The sequence below is a fragment of the Oncorhynchus gorbuscha genome, linkage group LG02 (genome assembly GCF_021184085.1).
Source record: "Oncorhynchus gorbuscha isolate QuinsamMale2020 ecotype Even-year linkage group LG02, OgorEven_v1.0, whole genome shotgun sequence".
Lineage (NCBI taxonomy): Eukaryota > Metazoa > Chordata > Actinopteri > Salmoniformes > Salmonidae > Oncorhynchus > Oncorhynchus gorbuscha.
Genome location: NC_060174.1, coordinates 54,502,846 through 54,515,204, shown reverse-complemented (window position 1 = coordinate 54,515,204; position 12,359 = coordinate 54,502,846). Strand labels below are relative to the sequence as shown.

The 12,359-nt window shown below is 43.0% G+C and overlaps 1 protein-coding gene across 6 annotated transcripts in view; it reads left to right on the top strand.

Moving 5' to 3' along the window:
- The window catches only part of LOC124004433 (non-muscle caldesmon-like), a 62,730-nt gene that overhangs the window by 26,309 nt on the left and 24,062 nt on the right, over positions 1-12,359 (top strand). For 3 of the 6 annotated variants that reach the window (XM_046313249.1, XM_046313245.1, XM_046313250.1), the window contains exon 2: positions 11,326-11,431. In XM_046313249.1, coding sequence (XP_046169205.1) covers positions 11,358-11,431 — 74 coding nt within the window. In that variant the 5' untranslated portion in view covers positions 11,326-11,357. Of the gene's footprint in view, positions 1-10,414; positions 10,615-10,956; positions 10,995-11,325; positions 11,432-12,359 lie in introns of those variants that run through there. The other 3 variants (XM_046313247.1, XM_046313248.1, XM_046313246.1) reach the window with 3 other exon arrangements.

Below are 12,359 nucleotides of genomic sequence, written 5' to 3'. Positions count from 1 at the left end.
AGAGCACTCAGGACCTCAGACTTGGGTGAATGGTCAAATTCCAACAGGACAATGACCCTAAGCACAATGCCAAGACAATGCAGGAATGGCTTCGGGACAAGTCTCTGAATGTCCTTGAGTGGCCCAGCCAGAGCCCAGACTTGAACCCAATCGAACATCTCTTCTGCAGAGAAAGATGGGAGAAACTTCCCTAATACAGGTTTGCCAAGCTTGTAGCATCATACCCAAGAAGACTCGAGGCTGTAATCACTCCCAAAGGTGCTTCAACAAATTACTGAGTAAATGGTCTGAATACTTATGTAAATGTGATTTTTCAGTTATTTTTTGGTATGTACACTGTACATTTTGCAAAAACCTCTAAAAATGTCTTTGCTTTTTCATTTTGGGGTATTATGTGTAGATTGATGAGTGGGAAAAAAATAATCTATTTCAGAATAAGGCTGTAACGTAACAATGTGAAAAAAGTCAAGGGGTCTGAATATTTTCCGAATGCACCGTATACACTGAGTTTACAAACATTAGGAACACCTGCTCTTTCCATGACATAGAAGGACCAGGTGAATCCAGGCGAAAGCCATGATCCCCTGTTGGTGTAACCTGTTAAATCCACTTCAATCAGTGTAGATGAAGGGGAGAAGACCGGTTCAAGAAGGATTGTCTTTGTGTGCCATTGAGGTTTAAGGGTAAAACAAAATATTTAAGTGCCTTTGACCGGGGTATGCTACTAGGTGCAAGATACACCAGCTTAAGTGTGTCAAGAACTGCAACGCTGCTGAGTTTTTCACGCTCAACACTTTCCTGTTTCTATCAAGAGTGGTCCACCACCCAAAGGACATCCAGCCAACTGAACTGTGGGAAACATTGGAGTCAACATTGTCCAGCATCACTGTGGAACGCTTTCGACGCCTTGTAGAGTCCATGCCCCGATGAATTTAGGCTGTTCTGATGGCAAAATGGGGTGCAACACAATATTAGGAAGGTGTAATCTCCTCCAGTTGACTCGATGGAAGATCAGTCAACTTCTAGTGAATCTTTGTTTTCATTTCAACAACTTTCAAAATGATGTGTTGGATGCATTTGCTTAACATTGATACAAGTCAGATTTTGGAGTCAGTAGCCACGTTTCCATTCCATTGGCAACAGATTTTCTGCATAAAAACATTTTCCCATTAGAGAAATGTCCATCAAATTGAGGCGGTGCGCGCTGACGTAGTGCACATAAAAATAACTGTTGCCGTTAAAATTGCCATGTGCCAAGTAAAAAATACAAGTCATCACACTGGTTTAGACATTGGCAATACTCTCAAACATTGGATTTATATTCAGTTATTGTTATTTTGAGAGACAATGTATAGACAGACTGCACACTAAGTATATCTTCAATGTTGCTTTCTGTAGGGGAGTCAAAAACACTCCCAGAACTATCACCTTCTTAAACTAACATTTGGTTTAAAAAGGTTGCGCTCTGGCAAATATACACTTGAGTTTGATATGTTGAAGTGATTTACAGGCCTCTTCCAGACTGCTCAGGTTTTAAGCCTCTGTTACTGTATATGGTGTTGGTCATTATGAAATCTAAACCAGAATACACTAGTGCCCTGCTGTAATGCATTGTGCTGTCCTTGTGGCCCCCTCTTAAGATCAGATATCAAAGATAAAACATGTAATGGGACTGCAGCACTGAAGTAGACCATCTATAACTGGGTAGACATCCTACATTACCATATAAGGCTAAGTTTATAGGCCCACTCCTTCAAAAAACAACAAAATGGCAGTGCCACTGCTTGGTTTGGCTGATTGATCGCTGTGGATGTTGAGATCGGTGTGATTTCATAAACCTTCACTGTTCAATCCTGTCACTCCTCTCCGAGCACATATTTCACCACTGGAATTGAAAGTTGTCGCTTGTCAACATGAGTAGGGACAGCAAACAAGGGGGCGGAATAGGCAGTCATATGAAGAGTGATAAGTCACATGACCCACACATGACCCAGAGCTCACACAGGGGCGAATTTAGTATGTAAATCTTGGGGGCCAAAAAAATAAAAAATAAAATGCAGATGCATGCCAGCAAAGCCACTACACAACACAACACATTACAATGAAATGACTTTGAACCACTGTGGGAATAGACGTTGAATTGAAGTCTGTGCCCAGTGGGTTCTCTGCTGCGACTATTTCTGTCTCCAGTACTAGAATCTTACAGATCTATTGGGTACATTAAACATTCATGTGGGTCTATTTGTTTATAAGTTGCTCTTATATATACTCAAACTGCAGCACTTGATTCACTGATATGCTTAAATTGTCTTGGAAAGAAATCCCAGCATGATATTTTCCAGAGCTTTGTGTTCTAATTGAACAGATGCAAGTAGCACCTCCCCATTTGACTCCGTTTCAAAAACTTTCCTTCATACTAAACACTACCCAGGCCACACTAGTGAGACAGCCGGGAAAGGAAGTGCCCCCAGTGAAACCGTGAAAGAAGGCTTGCCTGCTCTTTTGGCTTTGCTTTTGTCACACCCTGATCTGTTTCGCCTGTCTTTTGTGATTGTCTCCACCCCCCTCCAGGTGTCACTCCACCCCCCTCCAGGTGTCACCCTGTGTATTTATACCTGTGTTTTCTCTCTGTCTGCGACAGTTTGTTTTGTATGTTCAAGTCAACCGAGCGGGTTGTGTCTCAGCGCCTGCTTTTTCCAGTCTCTTTTCTCGCCCTCCCAGTTTTGACCCTGACTCTCGACTGGTAACTCTGCCCCCTCTGGATTACCAATCTCGACCTTACCCTGAGCCTGCCTGCCATCCGGTACTGTTGCCCCACCTCTGGCTCTGACCCATGCCTGCCTTGACCTGTCCATTGCCTGCCCCTGTTTGGAACATTAAACAATTGTTTATTCGACGTGGTCTGCATCTGGGTCTTCCCTTCATACCTGATAGTTTTGCCATGTAACAAGCTGTAACTGCAGTAGCTGTACTATTGTGACTTAAATTGAGTATGCTTATTGGTCATAGTACAAATAGTTAGTATGCCTAAAGATCCTGGATGTCGTATTAAATTCACCAAAATACAAGGTATACAAGCAGTGGACACTCTGTGCTTTTAAGGCCCATAATGGCATTTTAAGAAAATGGGTGTGGCTTCGCCAAATTTTCAGATTTGAAGAAAATGGCAGAATGTGCAGCCGAAGTCTGACGAGAGCGGGTACAAATTCATTGCTTTAACTAATTCTAACAAATGTTAATGTTGCGCAATGTAATAAAGTAATGGCTTTCAAATAAGTTACATTATATGTTATGTTGGCTGACAATTTGTTAGCTACACTATCCTTACACGGAACCCAAACCGGCTCCGCGCCGTCGTGCATAAATGTATTTTGTCCCCCCACACCAAACGCCATCACGACATGCAGGTTAAAATATCAAAACAAACTCTGAACCAATTAAATGAATTTGGGGACCGGTCGAAAAGCAGTCAACCTTTATGGCAATTTAGCTACCTAGCTTGCACTTGCTAGCTAATTTGTCCTGAGATTCCGACAATTAATCCACACAAAACGGTCAACCGACTGGTTTCTAGTCATCTCTCCTCCTAGGCTTTTTCTTCTCTTGACTTTATATTGTGATTGGCATCTCATAAATGAGGTGCATTACCACCACTGACCTCGTTCGTTTTTCAGTCACCCACGTGGGTATAACCAATGAGATGGCACGTAGGTACCTGCTTCTATAAACCAATGAGGAGATGGGAGAGGCAGGACTTGCAGTGCGATCTGTGTCAGAAATAGAACTGACTTCTATTTTAGCCGATGGCAACGCAGACGCTCGTTGGCGCAATAATTGAATAATACAGATTTCTACATTTATTTTTTGCACCGCTCGCGCATGCGATGTGAGCGGTGTAGTCAGCATTTTACAAACCGCATATCATTACAGCAGTATGTACCACAGGTATGTTAGTTGGCTACTAATACATTGAATTTGTCAGTATATTAACTATATGCTATCTAAATAATTACCCAATGTTTGACTTGATTATACATGTGATTCTTATTTTAGCTAAGCTGTATAGTCGTTGTGCATTCTCAATGGACATTGTTAATCCTGGCTATCTGCTCTGATTTCAGAGCACTCTCGCCTGAGTGTGCCAGAGCAGTTATATATAAAACTCTCATTGAGTGTCAGTAAATGTTGGCAAAAGGGCGTAATTAAATTGTTGCCTCAAGCACACATAAAAACACCCTAACAAGCTCTGCTAGAGATTAAAATGGTCAGAGTGAGGTGTCATTTCATTTGTCTGCAAGTAGCTAGCAAGTTAGCCAGTTCGCTTGGGTGCTTGACTGCCTTTGTGGAGGTCAGAATGCTCGGATCAACCCAACTACTCCGGCCAGAGTGTCCAGTGTGTGCTCTGAGGGCGAAACACTCTGAATTTACGAACTGACAATAATATTATGACAACGCTCTTAATTTACGAACGCACAGTGCACATTCTGGCATTCCAGAATGAATTTACGAACACACTCAACTTCCAGTAGACAAGTGAAGTGCTAGTACGCTCAACTGAACGGATACCATTCGTTTACAGTATACTAAAATGAACTAATAGTATGTAGTATAAAGTATGGGTATTCGCACACAGCTTCAAGGGAGAGAAGGCACAAAGCAGTCAAATATACAGGTAATGGCCAAAACAATGGAAGAACTCGAGTAATGCAGGCTGTATCACAACCGGCTGTGATTGGTAGTCCCATAGGGCGGTAAAGGAGCAGGGTTGTATTTTGAGACAGGTTTGAATATGCAAATAAGCCAATAGGCAGAGGGGGTAGACCCCATTGTCCAAATCTCTGTATGGTAATAATAATTAAACGTCTCATGCAATCTAAGCCTGCATTGAACACTACATATATAGACAACTGAAGGCTATATCATAGAAATCAAAAGATATTTCCATGTGAAAATGTAATGGGATTTGCTCCATTGGGTTGGTTGGCAAGCCTACATTATGCTCAAATAGCTACAATAGCCTATTGGTTACTGTCTAAAACTGTATGGGTACAGCCTCAGTCTTCATTGTAAACACGCCTCGGAAGTTGCACAAAATTCTCACAGCATTCAAGATTCCGCTCACAAGATCTCAAATTTGCTCAGTGCCCCCCAGAATTTGAGGAAACATTGCCCCCATCCACAGGACACGAGTTGTCACTGAATGGTTTAATGACCATGAAATTGGCACATGAGAACACCATCATCAAATGATGGAATTTGTTATGGAACAATGGTGTCGCATCCCTCCCATAGAGTTCCAGACACTTGTAGAATCTGTGCCAAGGTGCATTGAAGCTGTTCTGGCTCGTAGTGGCCCGATGGCCCTATTAAGACACTTTATGTTGGTGTTTCCTTTATTTAGCCTACTTGTACACACTCCACTATTCCAACTTATGGAGTTTTGATGTATCCTCCAGAAATATTATTAGGTATTACTGTATCATTATTATTTTATGGACTAGGGTTTGTCATACAGCCAAGCACAAATTGAAATTGATCGCAGCCTCTCCCTTCTTAAACGCATATATTCTAGGATGTTTTAAAAAATCCACAGGGAACTGGAGCCGCAAACAACAACGAGCCGTTTTGATTTATTTTTATTAGCTGTTCTATGCCAACATTTTCTGGAAGTGAACTGCTTGCTTCGTGACTACTCTTTTCTCGCACACCCGTACTCTGTTCTTCTCACAGTAGACATTACTGGCAGTGAACTGCTTGCTTCGTGACTACTCTTTTCTCCCACACCCTTACTCTGTTCTTCTCACAGTAGACATTACTGGCAGTGAACTGCTTGCTTCGTGACTACTCTTTTCTCCCACACCCTTACTCTGTTCTTCTCACAGTAGACATTACTGGCAGTGAACTGCTTGCTTCGTGACTACTCTTTTCTCCCACACCCTTACTCTGTTCTTCCCACAGTAGACATTACTGGCAGTGAACTGCTTGCTTCGTGACTACTCTTTTCTCCCACACCCTTACTCTGTTCTTCTCACAGTAGACATTACTGGCAGTGAACTGCTTGCTTCGTGACTACTCTTTTCTCCCACACCCTTACTCTGTTCTTCTCACAGTAGACATTACTGGCAGTGAACTGCTTGCTTCGTGACTACTCTTTTCTCCCACAACCTTACTCTGTTCTTCTCACAGTAGACATTACAGGCAGTGAACTGCTTGCTTCGTGACTACTCTTTTCTCCCACACCCTTACTCTGTTCTTCTCACAGTAGACATTACAGGCAGTGAACTGCTTGCTTCGTGACTACTCTTTTCTCCCACACCCTTACTCTGTTCTTCTCACAGTAGACATTACAGGCAGTGAACTGCTTGCTTCGTGACTACTCTTTTCTCCCACACCCTTACTCTGTTCTTCTCACAGTAGACATTACAGGCAGTGAACTGCTTGCTTCGTGACTACTCTTTTCTCCCACACCCTTACTCTGTTCTTCTCACAGTAGACATTACTGGCAGTGAACTGCTTGCTTTGTGAATACTCTTTTCTCCCACACCCTTACTCTGTTCTTCTCACAGTAGACATTACTGGCAGTGAACTGCTTGCTTCGTGACTACTCTTTTCTCCCACACCCTTACTCTGTTCTTCTCACAGTAGACATTACTGGCAGTGAACTGCTTGCTTCGTGACTACTCTTTTCTCCCACAACCTTACTCTGTTCTTCTCACAGTAGACATTACAGGCAGTGAACTGCTTGCTTCGTGACTACTCTTTTCTCCCATACCCTTACTCTGTTCTTCTCACAGTAGACATTACAGGCAGTGAACTGCTTGCTTCGTGACTACTCTTTTCTCCCATACCCTTACTCTGTTCTTCTCACAGTAGACATTACTGGCAGTGAACTGCTTGCTTCGTGACTACTCTTTTCTCCCATACCCTTACTCTGTTCTTCTCACAGTAGACATTACTGGCAGTGAACTGCTTGCTTCGTGACTACTCTTTTCTCCCATACCCTTACTCTGTTCTTCTCACAGTAGACATTACTGGCAGTGAACTGCTTGCTTCGTGACTACTCTTTTCTCCCATACCCTTACTCTGTTCTTCTCACAGTAGACATTACTGGCAGTGAACTGCTTGCTTCGTGACTACTCTTTTCTCCCACAACCTTACTCTGTTCTTCTCACAGTAGACATTACAGGCAGTGAACTGCTTGCTTCGTGACTACTCTTTTCTCCCATACCCTTACTCTGTTCTTCTCACAGTAGACATTACAGGCAGTGAACTGCTTGCTTCGTGACTACTCTTTTCTCCCACACCCTTACTCTGTTCTTCTCACAGTAGACATTACAGGCAGTGAACTGCTTGCTTCGTGACTACTCTTTTCTCCCACACCCTTACTCTGTTCTTCTCACAGTAGACATTACAGGCAGTGAACTGCTTGCTTCGTGACTACTCTTTTCTCCCACACCCTTACTCTGTTCTTCTCACAGTAGACATTACTGGCAGTGAACTGCTTGCTTTGTGAATACTCTTTTCTGCCACACCCTTACTCTGTTCTTCTCACAGTAGACATTACTGGCAGTGAACTGCTTGCTTCGTGACTACTCTTTTCTCCCACACCCTTACTCTGTTCTTCTCACAGTAGATATTACTGGCAGTGAGCAGAGCGACTGTCAACTTAATGTGAATTTACAGTAGAGGGAGCTGTCAATGACATGCCAAGTCAGTATCAGGATTATGTCAAAATAGAATACACAGGTACTTTACAAAACCATAACAGGTTGTGATTACCTTGTTTGATTACCTTGTTTGTCTATGCTATTAGAACTCTTTGAAGGTAACGGATGGAATTTGATAAATTAGCTACTACTAAGGGAAACACTGCTTTGAAGATACAATACCACGAAGGAATAAGTGTCCATTTACTTCCAGTGTTGTGGTTCTGGCATTACCAAAGCATGCCTGGTCTATTCATGTCAGAAGTACACATGTACTCCAGCTGAGTAATTCAATGAAAGGCTGAAGGCACGAGCCCATAAATCCCTTCTTTCAGCATCTGTTTATTCCTCATCGACGACTCTATTCTTGTATCTGCCAATCGAGTCTCTTCACAGTGGAAGCAGACTCTCTCTGAACAACACAGCCTCCAATTAACAGCTTAAGTCAGTCAGTCACTTATGAACATAGAATCATCAAATTTGTACGTCAAATAATGTTCAGCTATTATTGTGGTGTATAATTTAAGAAATGGGGCTGCTCTGACAGATCTCAAATCAAATCAAGTTGTGTTAGCCACAAGCGTCGAATACAACAGGTGTAGACCGTACAGTGAAATGCTGACTTACGAGCACATAACCAACAATACAGTTATAAAAAATATGGATAAGAATAACAAAGAAAAAAAGTAACAAGTAATTAAAGAGCAGCAGTAAAATAACAATAGCTGGGCTATATACAGGGGGGGTACCGGTACAGAGTCAATGTGCAGGGGCACCGGTTAGTTGAGGTAATATGTACATGTGGGTAGAGTTATTAAAGTGACTATGCAGAGAAAATAACAACAGAGAGTAGCAGCGGTGTAAAAGAAGGGCGGGGGGGGGGGCAATACAAATATTCTGAGTAGCCATTTGATTGGGTGTTCAGGAGTCTTATGGCTTGGGGGTAGAAGCTGTTTAGAAGCCTCTTGGACCTAGACTTGGCGCTCCGGTACCTCTTGCCATGCGGTAGCAGAGAGAACATCCTATGACTAGGGTGGCTGGAGTCTTTAACAATTTTTAGGGCCTTCCTCTGACACCGCCTGGTATAGTGGTCCTGGATGACAGGAAGCTTTGCCCCAGTGATGTACTCGTCCATACGTACTACCCTCTGTAGTGCCTTGCGGTCGGAGGCCGAGCAGTTGCCATACCAGGCAGTGATTCAACCAGTCAGGAGGATGCTCTCGATGGTGTATCTGTAGAACCTTTTGAGGATCTGGGTACCCATGCCAAATCTTTTCAGTCTCCTGAGGGGGAATAGGTTTTGTCATGCCCTCTTCACGACTGTATTGGTGTGCTTGGACCATGTTAGTTTGTTGGTGATGTGGACACCAATGAACTTGAAGCTCTCAACCTGCTCCACTGCAGCCCCGTCGATGAGAATGCCCGGTCCTTTTTTCCCCCCCTGTATTCCACAATCATCTCCTTTGTCTTGATCATGTTGAGGGAGAGGTTGTTGTCCTGGCACCACACAGCAAGGTCTCTGACCTCCCTATAGGCTGTCTCGTCATTGTCGGTGATCTGGCCTACCACTCGTGTGTCATCTACAAACTTAATGATGGTGTTGGAGTCGTGCCTGGAGCTCTATCAGCCAGCCAGTGAGTTTTTTCATTTGTAAGTTGTAAGGTTTTTACAGGCTTACAGTGTTACACAATGGACTGCACTTCACTAAATGACCCCCTGGCCTGCCTGGCTATACCATCCTAAATACAGATTTATTATCATGAACTAACAGTGTTTTATAGATATTTAGTAAATATGCTTTGGCAGAGATACCCATTGTACTATTATCTCTTTAATATCTTTTGTTATTTACTTTCACGACATGTAATGCATTTTCAGATGCTCTTTTCCCCCCTTTCTGGCAAGATAAGTGTGTTCATGATGAGAAAAATAGATACCCACACACTTTTGAAAAGTTGAAAAAGTCCAAAACCAAGGCTGTAAATGCTAAAATACTTCTGTTTGTTTTTCTTTCTCATAATGACATTATGGCATTTATGTGAATGCCATAGACAATGGCTTCTGCAGCACAGAGGGAGAGGGAAGGAAGTGAATCGAGGGAATACAATCTGCAACCCTGTATAGTACTGTCCTGGGGCCGTACTGTATCTTCTTGGCATGTTTGTGTCTTTCCTGTCTCTGCCCCGACCCTGGTCCACTCTGTGGGCTGGAAAATCAGTTGCCGGGTAGTTTTGGCCACACAGAGGAAGTGAAGGCCTCTAGGAGACTGCCTGCCTGCTTGCCTGCCTGCTTGGCTGCCTGCTTGCCTGCTGCCTGCCTGCCTGCCTTTAACACCCTATTCCAACCAGCGCTGCTGAGTTTAGCTAACCAGTGACAGCTCTGTAAACACAAGCAGGCTAAAAAGAAAATGTAGATACTGTAGGAGGGAGGTAGAGAATGGTGAGCGAAGGAGCGAGAGAGAAAGGTAGAGGGAAAGGGGTTGAGAGAGAGGCAGAGATGGAAACAAAAAAGAGAAAAACCAGGGGGATAGACAGAGAGCTAGAGGGGAAGAGACATCAGGAGCGTGTGAATAGAAGGAGAAGGCAAAACAAGAGAAAATAGTTTGAGTAAGATTGTCTGCGCAAGACAGAGAGAGAGAGGGGAGGGGAGGGAGCAAGCAAGAGAGTAAGGAGGGAGGGAGGCTGAGCAAGAGAGTAAGGAGGGAGGGAGTCTGAGCAAGAGAGAGAGAGGGAAGAGACAGGCTTTGCCTTTTCTGGTAGTTATAGTTGCTGAAAGAGCAAGCAGGAATTCTTTGTGCTGTAGCAGAGAGAGCTGAGATATAAACCAGACTGTGGAGTTGATATACTGAGAGAGGAGGGAGTGCTGCCCATGGACTAAACCTAAGCGTCCGCTACTCACTACAGCTAAGGTATTGTATAGCTATGGGATTTTTTCCCCCTACTATTCAGTAGCCCATAGAGAGCCAGGGAATGTCATAATGCTGAGTGTTGAATGTTTCTTGGGTGGTCCTACTTCGAGTCATGTCCAGTGAATGTTAGTGTGTTTCTGTGTTGACTGGGGAGCTTATCTTGTGTTTTGTCTTTACTTTGTGCCTGTTTTGTTTGATAGAGTTCCCATCCCAGTTAGCCTAGTTAGTCCCAGAGAATTGTGATTGGAATGATGATGATGATGATGATGATAATGATTATGATGTTTCATCATATTTCTATTTATTCATATTATTTATTTGATTTATTTCTTGCGGCTTTAGGTGTGACAACTAAGAGCTCTGATGTAAGAAAAGCAGGGGTTGGTTATACCACAGCAGTTTTAAGCACCCAAATGTTTGTGCAGGTCTTTACGGTGTCATGCTACTTCATGTGAATGAGTTACAGGCACTTAATCACCAATGATGTCACTGTCAGGGTTCTTCTGATGTAAGGTCAAAGGTTATGTCATTTGGAGTTAAACATTGAACGTGTTGAGGCTAGATTTGGCATTTTCCCTCACGGCATCAATGAAAACCTTTTTGCACGTCCTCATTTCAGCATACTGACCTCTGTACAGAGTCTTACGGCATAGAAGTTGTGTAAATTTGTAATGATGTTAAACTTTACCAGTCTGTGTTGGTTTCTTTCAGTCTGAACACAGAAGAAACTCTCCCAGGCCACCATGGATGACGACTTTGACCAGCGCATGGAATTGAGGAGGCAGAGGCGTGAGCAAATGCGTCTAGACGCAGAGAAGTGAGTGACCTGTCTGTCTAGCACGCACATACAAACATGCATTTACACACACACGCGCACACACACATACACACACGCATTTACACACACGCACACAAACACACACACACATTTCACTGATGGTCTACACCTGTTGTTTACAAAGTATTTGACAAATAAAATGTGATTTGATCTAATATGGTGGATGAGCTTTAAACCCAAATGTGTGCTCTCCTCCAGTTAAGCCCATTGCCTCATCTGAACCCAGTAAGAGTTCTCTGATCTCTTTGCCAAATTCATCCTTCTCACTGGGCATTTTTACTGGTACATCTCATTCAGCATTTATTGTATCTATTGTCATGCAGGTACACTTGTATGCACACACAGGATAACAGGAGAAGTCATTCCAGACAGCTTTGGGCCCGTCTCCTATCCCCCGACATCAATCTGATTTGTTAGTTTCAGTGGTGTCCAATTCTATTCGAAACCTGACTGTTTGACTGACTGACTTACTGCACACAAACAAACAAACTCTATAAATGTTCTATTTTGGCAGCGGATTTTTTTTGGGCTCCTAGAGGCTTCCATTTCTTCAGATTTTAGGGTTGCTCATCTCTTCTTGCTTGCTATAAGGTACTGTAAGGTACTATAAGGTACTGTTGTTTGTTTTGTATGGGCAACCATCACTCTACATCAGCTTCTAAGTCATTCTAACTTGAACAGATGCAGGCTTGCCTAGATGTCCATCTTGTTCTGTGTCGCCATTGGCAGGCAATCAATCGATTCTGCTTATGATTAAACCTTACGTATTCCGTTACTGTGGAATATATCCGTTTGCTATAATGATGTTTTATGGAGAATAAATGAACAGCATTCGAGGTTTGTTTGAATGAAACCGGCGATTCCTTGGTATGCAGTGTTTACATTGTGCAGAGTCATGAGGCACTTT